Source organism: Gobius niger (genome assembly GCF_951799975.1).
Source record: "Gobius niger genome assembly, chromosome: 22".
Lineage (NCBI taxonomy): Eukaryota > Metazoa > Chordata > Actinopteri > Gobiiformes > Gobiidae > Gobius > Gobius niger.
In genome coordinates this window covers 4,870,284-4,883,517 of record NC_136873.1, presented here as the reverse complement: position 1 = coordinate 4,883,517, position 13,234 = coordinate 4,870,284, and the positions used below count along the sequence as shown (strand labels likewise).

General features: G+C 38.7%; 1 protein-coding gene across 2 annotated transcripts; it reads left to right on the top strand.

The window, feature by feature from the left end:
• The first annotated feature begins 4,883 nt into the window (after positions 1-4,883).
• On the top strand, positions 4,884-12,607 carry mgst1.2 (microsomal glutathione S-transferase 1.2). 2 transcript variants are annotated; one of them, XM_079581301.1, is made up of 5 exons: positions 4,884-4,925; positions 5,001-5,013; positions 7,836-7,969; positions 10,363-10,460; positions 12,343-12,607. In XM_079581301.1, exons 3-5 carry the CDS (start codon positions 7,853-7,855, stop codon positions 12,587-12,589), a joined length of 462 nt encoding a protein of 153 aa, XP_079437427.1. In that variant the 5' UTR covers positions 4,884-4,925; positions 5,001-5,013; positions 7,836-7,852; the 3' UTR covers positions 12,590-12,607. The 2 variants fall into 2 exon arrangements, with proteins under 2 accessions (XP_079437427.1, XP_079437428.1); XM_079581302.1 differs by lacking the exon at positions 5,001-5,013 and having other exon boundaries at positions 4,896-4,938.
• Positions 12,608-13,234: the final 627 nt, after the last annotated feature.

The window sequence follows — 13,234 nt, the reverse complement described above, 5'->3', positions numbered from 1 at the left end:
CTACCCATCCATCCATCTATCTACCCATCCATCCATCTACCCATCCATCTATCTACCCATCCATCATCCATCCATCTATCTACCCATCCATCCATCTACCCATCCATCTATCTACCCATCCATCCATCTACCCATCCATCCATCTATCTACCCATCCATCATCCATCCATCTATCTACCCATCCATCCATCTACCCATCCATCTATCTACCCATCCATCCATCTATCTACCCATCCATCCATCATCCATCCATCTATCTTCCCATCCATCCATCATCCATCCATCTATCTACCCATCCATACATCCATCTATCTACCCATCGATCCATCCATCCATCATCCATCCATCTATCTACCCATCCATCCATCATCCATCCATCAATCTACCCATCCATCCATCATCCATCCATCAATCTACCCATCCATCCATCCATCAATCTACCCATCCATCCATCAATCTACCCATCCATCCATCCATCCATCTATCTACCCATCCATCCATCTATCTACCCATCCATCCATCCATCTATCTACCCATCGATCCATCCATCCATCCATCATCCATCCATCAATCTACCCATCCATCCATCATCCATCCATCAATCTACCCATCCATCCATCCATCCATCAATCTACCCATCCATCCATTATCCATCCATCAATCTACCCATCCATCCATCCATCTATCTACCCATCCATCCATCTATCTACCCATCCATCCATCTATCTACCCATCCATCCATCATCCATCCATCAATCTACCCATCCATCCATCCATCAATCTACCCATCCATCCATCAATCTACCCATCCATCCATCAATCTACCCATCCATCCATCATCCATCCATCTATCTACCCATCCATCCATCCATCTGTCTACCCATCCATCCATCTATCTACCCATCCATCCATCATCCATCCATCTATCTACCCATCTATCTACCCATCCATCCATCTATCTACCCATCCATCCATCCATCTGTCTACCCATCCATCCATCTATTTACCCATCCATCTATCCACCCATCCATCCATCTATCTACCCATCCATCCATCTATTTACCCATCCATCCATCCATCTATCTACCCATCCATCCATCTATCTACCCATCCATCCATCTATTTACCCATCCATCCATCCATCTATCTACCCATCCATCCATCTATCTACCCATCCATCCATCTATCTACCCATCCATCCATCATCCATCCATCTATCTACCCATCCATCTATCTACCCATCCATCCATCTATCTACCCATCCATCCATCATCCATCCATCTATCTTCCCATCCATCCATCATCCATCCATCTATCTACCCATCCATACATCCATCTATCTACCCATCGATCCATCCATCCATCATCCATCCATCTATCTACCCATCCATCCATCATCCATCCATCAATCTACCCATCCATCCATCATCCATCCATCAATCTACCCATCCATCCATCCATCAATCTACCCATCCATCCATCAATCTACCCATCCATCCATCCATCTATCTACCCATCCATCCATCTATCTACCCATCCATCCATCCATCTATCTACCCATCGATCCATCCATCCATCCATCATCCATCCATCAATCTACCCATCCATCCATCATCCATCCATCAATCTACCCATCCATCCATCCATCCATCAATCTACCCATCCATCCATTATCCATCCATCAATCTACCCATCCATCCATCAATCTACCCATCCATCCATCCATCCATCTATCTACCCATCCATCCATCTATCTACCCATCCATCCATCTATCTACCCATCCATCCATCTATCTACCCATCCATCATCCATCCATCAATCTACCCATCCATCCATCCATCAATCTACCCATCCATCCATTATCCATCCATCAATCTACCCATCCATCCATCCATCTATCTACCCATCCATCCATCTATCTACCCATCCATCCATCAATCTACCCATCCATCCATCCATCAATCTACCCATCCATCCATCCATCAATCTACCCATCCATCCATCCATCAATCTACCCATCCATCCATCTATCTACCCATCCATCCATCTATTTACCCATCCATCTATCCACCCATCCATCCATCTGTCTACCCATCCATCCATCTATTTACCCATCCATCTATCCACCCATCCATCCATCTATCTACCCATCCATCCATCTATTTACCCATCCATCCATCCATCTATCTACCCATCCATCCATCTATCTACCCATCCATCCATCTATTTACCCATCCATCCATCCATCTATCTACCCATCCATCCATCTATCTACCCATCCATCCATCTATCTACCCATCCATCCATCCATCCCAACTATTAGCCCAATGAAGATTCGCGCTGGAGTCATTACCACTGCAGAGAGTTCATGTTCCATCATCTCTCCACCTCCAGCTCGACCCCCCCCCCTCACCCCTTGCTCCTCTGCCGGGCTCTGTTCCCTGGGCTGCCTCTGAGCGCTGACCCTGGCGGACGTCCCCGGAGGTTGAAAACAGAGTGAATTCATGTTTTCGAGATCAAACCGACCACCTCCTCATCCCGGGCACACCGGCGCGCTCATTAACACCACAGGCTTCCCGATCCTCGGACCCCGGACTTCACGCCTTCGCAATGACCTGAAACAAAAGTGGAGTGCTCATAAAGTGGACTGCGCCTTAATAAAGAAGCACTCCATTTGATCCCAGCTGGCGTTCCATCGACATTTCTTCGAACACGACGGCACTGACACATTCAACTGCAGGTTTTACTGGAAATTCCTGCCAATTTTCTTCCAGTTTTACATAGATTTTTGCTCAAAAAGGTGCCACGTAGGAAAAAAAATGCTTCGACCTTTTGCGTTTGTGGCATTAAAAAGCATTCCATTCACCTTGCTCCCTTTGTAGACCTCGATTAGGCTTTTTACAGACTCTTTAGCGCGAGGCCGTTCATCTCCGCTCACGGCCGTACTTCAGTTTGACATTCTTAAATGGCCACTCTGTTTCTGCTCAGATTAATGCTCGGGCTTATAATAGAACCAGACGTTCATAAATCCAGGATAGATGAAGCTGGGATTAGTTCGTCTTCTCTGAATGATCTCCGTCGCGAACCTCTTGATCCCCGTCGCTATGTGTGTTATTTCACTAAAATAAGTTTAAAGCCACGATTGTGTTAAATCCTAGAATTATAAAAAGTATTCTGCCTTTGAAATTAATTCCTTTTAGTGCAATTGCCTTGAAGAGTTGCCCGATGATTTCGTGATGACCGCATGTGGACCTAATGGCTAAATAGAGTCTTTTTGAGCGGTTTTCACTCATTTAGACACTTTTCCTGATCGGACCGAGTTTGCTTTGCTTGTTTGAGGACATTTCAGACCAGTTCTAGGGTAAATCTCGCTTGAAATAAGAAAGTAAAATTGCCAATGAGATAAGACCAATTTTCTGACCCCATTGGCAAAGAAAATGACCTGAAATAAGGACGAAATGTATCGAAACGAGTCAGAAACATCTCAGAACAAGTGAAATAATCCAGGACAAATGCCCAAGAACTTCTTAACTAGTCAAAACAACTAAAATGTGGATTATTGTGCTCAAATTGAGATGTTTATACTGATCTAGTTAAATACATTTTGCAGTGAGAGAGGTGTTCTGTACTTTGAAAGACATGGAAAGAGTCGGACATCACCGCAAACCTACCAAGACCCGGCCGTCCTCCTAAACTTACTGACCGAACAAGGACAGCACTGACCAGAGCTGTTACCAAGAAGCCTGTGATGACCCTCGATGAACTGCAGAGAGACACAGCTCAGGTGGGGGAAACTGTCCACAGGAGAACTGTTAGTCGTACACAGCACGAATCTGGCCTTTATGGAAGAGTGGCTCAAAGAAAACATTTTTAAAAGAAAACCATAAGAAGTCCTGTTTGTGGTTTGCCAGAAGCCACATGGGGGATAAAGCAAACTTGTGGAGGAAGGTGCTTTGGTCAGAAAATTGAACTTGTTGGCCTAAATGCAAATGCAGCTATGTTTGGCGTAAAAGGTGGATTCTAAGCAAGTAAAAAATGTCTTACTTTAAGAAATAAGTTCTTATTTTTTCCCTAAAAAGTAATAATGTCTTACCTGCAAAGTTTTCTTGAGAAAAATATTTTAGGAAATAAAATCTAGCCATTTCTTGTTCAGATAAATTTGCTAAAAACATGCTAATTTTTTCCTGTAACAAGAAAGAAAAACTTTTTGAATCTTCTTCAGTTTTAGACAAACAATATTTTTTTCTTTTTTTTAAAGAAAAACTAAGATCAAAACAACTCTTAATGTAAGAACTGATTCTCACAGAGAGATAATACATTCCATTCTTTAAAGTGGGCGGCTCGGTGGCACAGCGGTTAGAGCCTCAGCTCCACAGCTAGAAGGTCCTGGGTTCGATTCCCACCAGGATGAGGCCTTTCTGTGTGGAGCATGTTCTCCCCATGTCTGCCACTAAAACATGTACAATAGGTGAATCCTCCAGCAGGTGATTGTGACCATCAGCCTCCGGGCGCGGGCAATATTTACCTTAAATATTAGTATTTATTAAGAACATTTTGCTCAACAATGTGTGTAATTTAGAACATTTTACTTGTACAGTAAATAAATTCTCCAGATCTCCACATCTGGCGACGGGTCCCCGGGCGCTGCACTGCCGTCGCTCATTGCTCCTTACTGATCGCCCCAGATGCATCAAAGGATGGGTCAAATGCACAGCACGAATATCCACTAAAGTACACCTTAACCTTTTTTCTTGTGTGATTCCCACCACAAAACCACCAGCACCATGTTCTCCTCCTCTCACCTCTATCTGCTCACCCTGTCTGAACCTGCCTGACTCCTCCTCCACACAGGAAGTGACTTCAGCCTCTGTTTATGCCAGAGTCCAAAGAGTTACACAACATTCCTCTGCTCAGTGTGCCACAGGTCGCTCCCTCAAGTAAGTACTTCTACTGCAACTGCAACTACAACTACTGCACAAGACCCTTCAGTGTGTTACAGGTCACTGCCTCAAGTAAGTACTGCTTCCACTATTTCTACTATGATTACAACAACTGCATAAGAGCCCTCCACAAATAACTTACTGCTATAATGCCAGTACTGCTGCTTCGTTTAAAGTGCATTCATTCTGTAATTCAACTTAAACTGTGAAATAAGTATATGATTGACTCATTACATGCAAAGTGTAATGAGTAATAAAATAATCAAAGTAATAATCCAAAGTATTTGTGGTGCTTTTGATTATTATGGCTCAGCTTGTAAAAAAAAACCTCAAATTCAAAAATCTCAGAAAATTTGAATATTTTGAAAATGGACTGTAAGTAATGTCAAATTATAACAACACCATGCTCGCTCTGCTGCAAGAGTACTACGCAGTACGCACTCTCACGCTCCGTGCAAGTACTACGGTGTACTACTGTAACGTGTAACCTTTCCTCCTGAACTCTTACTGCTACTAAAATACTCCGGATGTTTCGACCTTTTCCAAATACTGGTTCTGCAAAGATCGGTTTGTGTCGAGACGTCTCAAACCGGCTCCTAATCTGATCTGTGCCAAAGGACAAGTACTACTATTACTACTACTACTACTGTGTCTGGAAAGTACAGAGTGCAGCTGCCACACCTCCGCACTCACGAGGTTTGGTGTAAAGTAAAGTAAACCCTGCAGGAAAATGTGTCCTCAGCAATTACATTAGGCACTATAGGCAAGGCAAGTTTATTTGTAGAGCACAATTCATACACAAGGCAATTCAAAGTGCTTCACAGTTAAAGCAGCATAAAATATAAGAAACACAAATACAATCAATAAAAACATCAACATAAAATGTATCAATTACAGTAAGAGGCAAGAGTGTAGATAAGATACTTTCAGTTATATGCATTTTTCAGTCTTGTTTTGACACACACATCTTTGTTGAGTTTTTGTAATTTTTTTTGTTGAGTTTTTGTTGAGTTTTTGTTGCATTTTTGTCACATTTTTGTCACATTTTTGTTGAGTTTTTGTCACATTTTTGTTGAGTTTTTGTTGCATTTTTGTTGCATTTTTGTCACATTTTTGTCACATTTTTGTTGAGTTTTTGTCACATTTTTGTTGAGTTTTTGTTGAGTTTTTGTTGCATTTTTGTCACATTTTTGTCACATTTTTGTTGAGTTTTTGTCACATTTTTGTTGAGTTTTTGTTGCATTTTTGTCACATTTTTGTCACATTTTTGTCACATTTTTGTTGAGTTTTTGTCACATTTTTGTCACATTTTTGTTGAGTTTTTGTCACATTTTTGTTGAGTTTTTGTTGCATTTTTGTCACATTTTTGTCACATTTTTGTTGAGTTTTTGTCACATTTTTGTTGAGTTTTTGTTGCATTTTTGTTGCATTTTTGTCACATTTTTGTCACATTTTTGTTGAGTTTTTGTCACATTTTTGTTGAGTTTTTGTTGAGTTTTTGTTGCATTTTTGTCACATTTTTGTCACATTTTTGTCACATTTTTGTTGAGTTTTTGTCACATTTTTGTCACATTTTTGTTGCATTTTTGTCACATTTATGTTGCATTTTTGTCACATTTATGTTGCATTTTTTGTCACATTTTTGTTACATTTTTGTTGAATTTTTGTCACATTTTTGTTACATTTTTGTTGAGTTTTTGTCACATTTTTGTTGAGTTTATGTCACATTTTTGTCACATTTTTGTTGCATTTTTGCCACATTTTTGTTGCATTTTTGTTGCATTTTTGTCACATTTATGTTGCATTTTTGTTGAGTTTTTGTAGCATTTTTGTCACATTTTTGTTGCATTTTTGTCACATTTATGTTGCATTTTTGTTGAGTTTTTGTAGCATTTTTGTCACATTTTTGTTGCATTTTTGTCACATTTATGTTGCATTTTTGTTGCATTTTTGTCACATTTATGTTGCATTTTTGTTGAGTTTTTGTAGCATTTTTGTCACATTTTTGTTGCATTTTTGTCACATTTATGTTGCATTTTTGTTGAGTTTTTGTAGCATTTTTGTCACATTTTTGTTGCATTTTTGTCACATTTATGTTGCATTTTTGTTGAGTTTTTGTCACATTTTTGTCACATTTTTGTTGCATTTTTGTCACATTTATGTTGCATTTTTGTTGAGTTTTTGTCACATTTTTGTCACATTTATGTTGCATTTTTGTCACATTTATGTTGCATTTTTGTTGCATTTTTGTCACTCTTTGGTTGAGTTTTTGTCACATCTTTGTTGAATTTTTTATTATTTTTTCTATCATTTTTTGTTGTGTTTTTTTGTCTAGAGAAAATGTGCTCGGTTCAGGTGGGAGTTAAGGGATTAATTCACATTATTTATTATTATTTTACATTAAATAATATTCGAAAAAAGTGAAAAATAAATCTTTTTAAAAGTAAAAATGGCCTCTGATCAAATACAGGAGATTAAATGTATTGATTTTATGTGTGTCTTTTCTTTTGATGTGGACCATCATTCGAAATATAGTCAATAATAACAATAATAATAATAATGTACCATTAGAACTCTGGAGCGATGCTGGTATTCCATTCAAAATCACCCTTTTCTTAGAGTAGGGATTCTCAACATAAACAATGTCAAGACTGTGTTTCTGCTTCATTTAATTTTATCATCATTCAAAAGATCAGTGATTTCTTCCCAGCTCTAGTAAAATAGACTCAAGTGACTTTAACAAGTAACAATTTATTACTTTATTATAATACATTGACAGCTTAAAATATCGAATATTTAAGAAATAGTGGAAAAAATGACCAAAAGTCACATTTCTGATGGGTCTGCATTGGAAATACATCGTTTTTTCTGTGTTTCTATTGTGTTCTCTGTAGGCCGCGGGAAATCCAAGATGGCGTCTCTGATGGAGGATGAAGTGTTTCGGTCTTTCGCCAAATACGCCGCCATCGTCATCGTCAAAATGATGCTCATGGGACCCTGGACCGCGTACTATCGGATGACCAGGAAGGTACTACCATGTCTGCTACTTCTGTTCATGCAACGTTTTCACTGTACATCCAGGTGGAAAGAGCAAGGCCGTGGGAACCCAGGGTGCTGAGGGGCGCTGCTGCAGCACCCCCCCTGGTGGATAGTTTGTGAACTGCAGGCAATATTAACCCCTTTAACTCCCACCTGAACCGAGCACATTTTCTCCTGTTTGGCTTTACCCCAGTCCAAAAGCTTCTTGGAATTTGACAAAAAAATGCGAATAATTTGACGAAAAAGTGACAAAAAATGTACAAAAAAAAACGACAAAAATGGACAAAAATTTGACTAAAAAGTGACAAAAAAAGTGAGAAAAATTGAGGAAAAAATGGACGAAAAAGTGATAAGAATTTGACAAAAAAATGCGAATAATTTGACGAAAAAGTGTGGCTGTGGCTTTTTGGTGTGTTTTCGTCACTTTTTTTTGTCACTTTTTCATCACTTTTTCATTTCTTGTTTTTCGTTGTTTTTTTGTCATGTTTTTGTTGTTTTTTCATTGCTTTGTCGTCATTTTTTCGTCACATTTTGTTGTGTTTTTGTTGCTTTTCCAGCACATTTTTGTTTTTAGATGCTTTTCTTCTATGCTTTTAGATTTGGGTAAAGCTCGGTTTCGCCCGGGGGTAAGGGTAAGGTAAAGTGAGAGGCCAGACCGGTGGCCCTAGAGCCAGTGGCCCTTCTGTGCTCTTCCAGAATACAGGACATATGGCCAGCAGGGGCGGACTGGGACTGAAAAACTGCCCTGGACTCTGACCAGCCTAGCCCAAATTAGCGTTATTGCAATCACCACAAATAGGCCTACATATTTTCTCGCACTTTCTCAAGTTCGGCTTTACCCAAATCTAAAGCTTCTCAACTGGAGAGCAACAGAGTAACGCCTCATCTGAAAGCTAAGACCTAAGACCGTGATTTTTAATATTCATTATAATCATATTTAATCAAGGTCCTCTTCTTTATGGAGCTGCTCCCACATGAACAAAGCAAGTCCACTAAAATATCTGGATATTTTAGTCATAGTTTTAGTTTCATGAAATTTTTTTAATTTTAGTCCAATTTAAGTCACCAAAAATATTACTTTGACTAAAATGAAGAATTTTAGTCTTTTTTTCTTTTTTGACGTTTTTCTCATGTTTCTGTTGTGTGGAGAGCCATGGCCTTGGATTTGAAGGTGCCGCAAACCGCCCCAGAGCGAAGCCAACAGAGCAAAATCATTTGCAAACAGCAGAGACGATGTTTAATAATATATTGACATCTGGGTAATGACCGAAATGACAAGATCACGGATACAGGCGGCTCAAATTCACAGTGCGGCTTTTTAGTGTAAAAACGATAAAATGTTACTGCCAATGTATGACCAACCCATTACATCGTGTGCCTCTGTGATTTGGAAAACGCCTTGTTTAAAGCAGTACTAAGTAACGTGTTTACCTTAATAAATCCTTGTCGTAGTCCCTGTGGGGGTAATACAAGTGTTTATGGGATGATTGGAGGGTCTTTCATCTCCCCCTGGTGTCTCTGACCAGAAAACCGTGTTTGCAACTTGACTGCCACCGGTCCGGAGTCACCAATACACACTAATGGAATCACGAAGAAGAAGCTAACAGGCTAACGGGCAAAACTAACTGCGGGCTAGCGTCACTTTAAACAGTATTTACAGCCAAGTTTGAGTGAAAAAAAATATTTCCATTGTATAATTGGATATCCCTCTCTCCCTTCGCCTTTCCTGTCAGCGTAGTATTTACTCTCCAAGACAATTAATAAGTTAAAAAATCGTAACTTGCTACGACACCTGCAGTTGCACTTATGGCCTCTAGGGGGAAGAGTTACTTAGTACTGCTTTAACATTGCAATAAAACTGCAAATGTGATTAATTGTTCAGCCCTGAGCCAGACCCTGCTCGGGCACTGACACAAAATGATACTTCAGTTCCTCATTTGCGAAACTTGTGCATGCACAGCTAGTCCTGAGAAACGTTGACTATCCAAATCAACTATTTTTGCATGGTTGGCAGTGTGCGGGAACTATCATTGTTTTTGCATTTGCTTCCATCTAAAACTATTCATTGTGCTTCTTATGAACTTCTCTCCGAAAGAACATTACTTCTTACTGTGCTTTTAGAGACTCGCGGAGTCACCAGACCCTACAGAGATAGATTGGAGCCACATCATTTATAGCAGGGGCGTCCAATCCTTATACATTGAGGGCCGCATGTTGAAGTGTATGTGAGGAGTTTCAACCCATTTTCCACACCTTCTCTTTTGGCTTGGAACCTTAAAACCAGCTCTTTCTCACAACAGAATAAAAATGTTTGTGTTACAATTGGGTGAAATGATGAAACACAAGTAAATGTGTTCCCAAAGTGTCGACTCTTGTGTCCAGGCGTTTGCGAACGAAGAGGACGCAGCGGCTCAGTCTAAGAAGCCAGAAGATAAGAAACGCCTGCTGCGAAGTGACGAGGACGTGGAGAGAGCCCGCAGGTACTACCAATACTTTTACCACTCTAATTCTACTACAGCTCTCTGCACACTTGAATAACCTTTCCCCTGAGCCCATCGGCGACCTGTCAGGCTGCCAAATGCAAAAACGAAAATGTTAGCGCTGATCGATCATATGAAAACAAGAAATAAACACCGATAAAGTCACTAAAGCCATCGGCTACGAAAGGGGCTTTTAAAGTCGTGCTGCGCTTATTGAATGTATAGTTTATTACACAATTCTCCTCAGTAGAGAGACATAGCATAGCAAGCTAATCAGCTTAACTCTTAACTCCCGCCTGAACCGAGAGGATCTTTTTCCTCACGTCAGCAGATTTTTTTTTCCATCATTTTTTTGTCGGGTATTCAACTCATTTTTGTAGCTTTTTTGTCATTTTTTTTGTCATTTTTTGTCACATTTTTGTCATTTTTTGTCACATTTTTGTCACATTTTTAGTCATTTTTTTGTAATTTTTGGTCAAACTTTTATAATTTTTTTGTCACGTTTTTATCACATTTTCGTAATTTTTTGTCATATTTTTGTCATTTTTTTGTAATTTTTTTAAGCAAATTTTTGTCATTTTTTGGTCAAATTTTTATCACATTTTCGTCATTTTTTGTCACATTTTTTTCATTTTTTAGTAATTTTTTTAAGCAAATGTTTGTCATTTTTTGTCACATTTTCGTGATTTTTTGTCACATTTTTTTTCATTTTTTAGTCATTTTTTTAAGCAATTTTTTGTCATTTTTTTGTCACATTTTTATCACATTTTTGTCACATTTTTAGTCATTTTTTTGTAATTTTTCGGTCAAAATTTTGTAATTTTTTTTGTCACGTTTTTTATCACATTTTCGTCATTTTTTGTCACATTTTTTTCATTTTTTAGTAATTTTTTTAAGCAAATTTTTGTCATTTTTTGTCACATTTTTATCACATTTTTAGTCATTTTTTTTTTATTTTTCGGTCAAAATGTTGTAATTTTTTTTTCACGTTTTTATCACATTTTCGTCATTTTTTGTCACATTTTTTCATTTTTTAGTAATTTTTTTAAGCAAATTTTTGTCATTTGTTTGTCACATTTTGTCAGTTTTGTCATTTTTTCGTCCATTTTTTGTCAATTTCTTGTGCCATTTTTGTGCCATTTTTGCCACTTTTTCATCATTGTTTTCGTCTCAGTTTTGTCGCTATTATCACACCTTTTTTCCAGAAGCTTTTGGACTGGGGTCAAGCCAAACTTCAGGTGGGAGTTAAGGGGTTAAGAGTTAAAACACTGGGGGAGACCCTGGTGTAGATCATGCATGTACAGTTAAAGATCCGCAGGACATCACAGTTAACCCCAGAACAGTTCAGTCTGAAAGCACCTTGGGCTAATGAGGGCTAACATTTTTTCATATTTTTTAGTAATTTTTTTGTCATTTGTGTCAAATTTTTGTAATTTTTTTGTCATATTTTTGTCATATTTTTGTCACATTTTTAGTCATTTTTTTGGTAATTTTTTTGTCACATTTTGTCACTTTTTTTCCATTTTTTGTAACATTTTTTTCATTTTTTCGTCATTTCTTGAATCAAATTTTTGTAACTTTTTTTTTAAATTTTTAAAAAAAATGTGTCAATTTTTTTTTTTCATTTTTTGGCAATTTTTTTGTCACATTTTTTGTAATTTTTTGGTCATTTTTTTGTAATTTTTTGTCATTTTTTTGTAATTTTTTTGTCACATTTTTGTCATTTTTTGTCACATTTTCGTCATTTTTTGTAACATTTTTTCAATTTTTTCGTCATTTCTTTTCAGTTTTACCCAGTCCCCAAGCTAATTCTTATCCCGTGCATAAAGGGCTTACTACTACCACTATACTACTACTGCAGTAAACCACGTCTGTGTCCCAGGTGCCATCAGAACGACCTGGAGAGCGTGGTTCCGTTCGTCCTCATCGGGCTGCTCTTCACCCTGACCGGTCCGGACCCGTTCTGGGCGCTGGTCCATTTCCGGGCCTTCGTCGGGTCCCGGCTGGTCCACACCGTGGCCTACATGTTCGCCCTGCCCCAGCCGTCCAGGGGCCTGAGCTGGATCGTGGGGCTGCTGACCACTCTGTCCATGTGTCACAGCGTCATCCATGCAGTTCTGTTCCACTGAAGACCCGATACTTGGAGGCAGAGGCCACTGGAACCACTTTATAATGTTCTTTTTATAATTGTTTTTACAATTTTTGGTCTATAATCATTCCATACTGACATGTTTGGCATCCGCGTGACGCACTTTGATTGAAACAATAAGAAAACACATTCAAACGTCAAAATGTTATGACTTTTTGTGATGATTTTTCCAATTAAACCAGATATTTCCCCCTTTTTGTGTCTTCTGTAGTGCTAACTTAAAGTATTTCATCATAATTATAGTCAAAGTCGCAGAGAGGCGCACGTGGTTCTGCTTTTTTGACGCAACTATCTAAAATAACGGCAATTTTAAGTCTTTTATTAGTCTCTTTGGCTCAGATACATACACTATATACACCGCGTTCCAAATTATCATGCAAATTGTACTTCAGTGTCAAAAAAGAAAAGTTTTTCAATGAAACTCATGGGTGGTGTCGTGTCTCGGGGCTCTTTGAATCACTGACATTAATCTCAGAGACCTGGGATGATTAGTTTCCAGGTTAAGCCCAGTAAAGGGAAAACTACTGAAAAAGGATCCACTTTATTAAGCAGATCATCATTTTCAAGCAATATGGGAAAGAAAAAGGATCTCTCTGCTGATGAAAAGCGTGAAATTGACTATGGA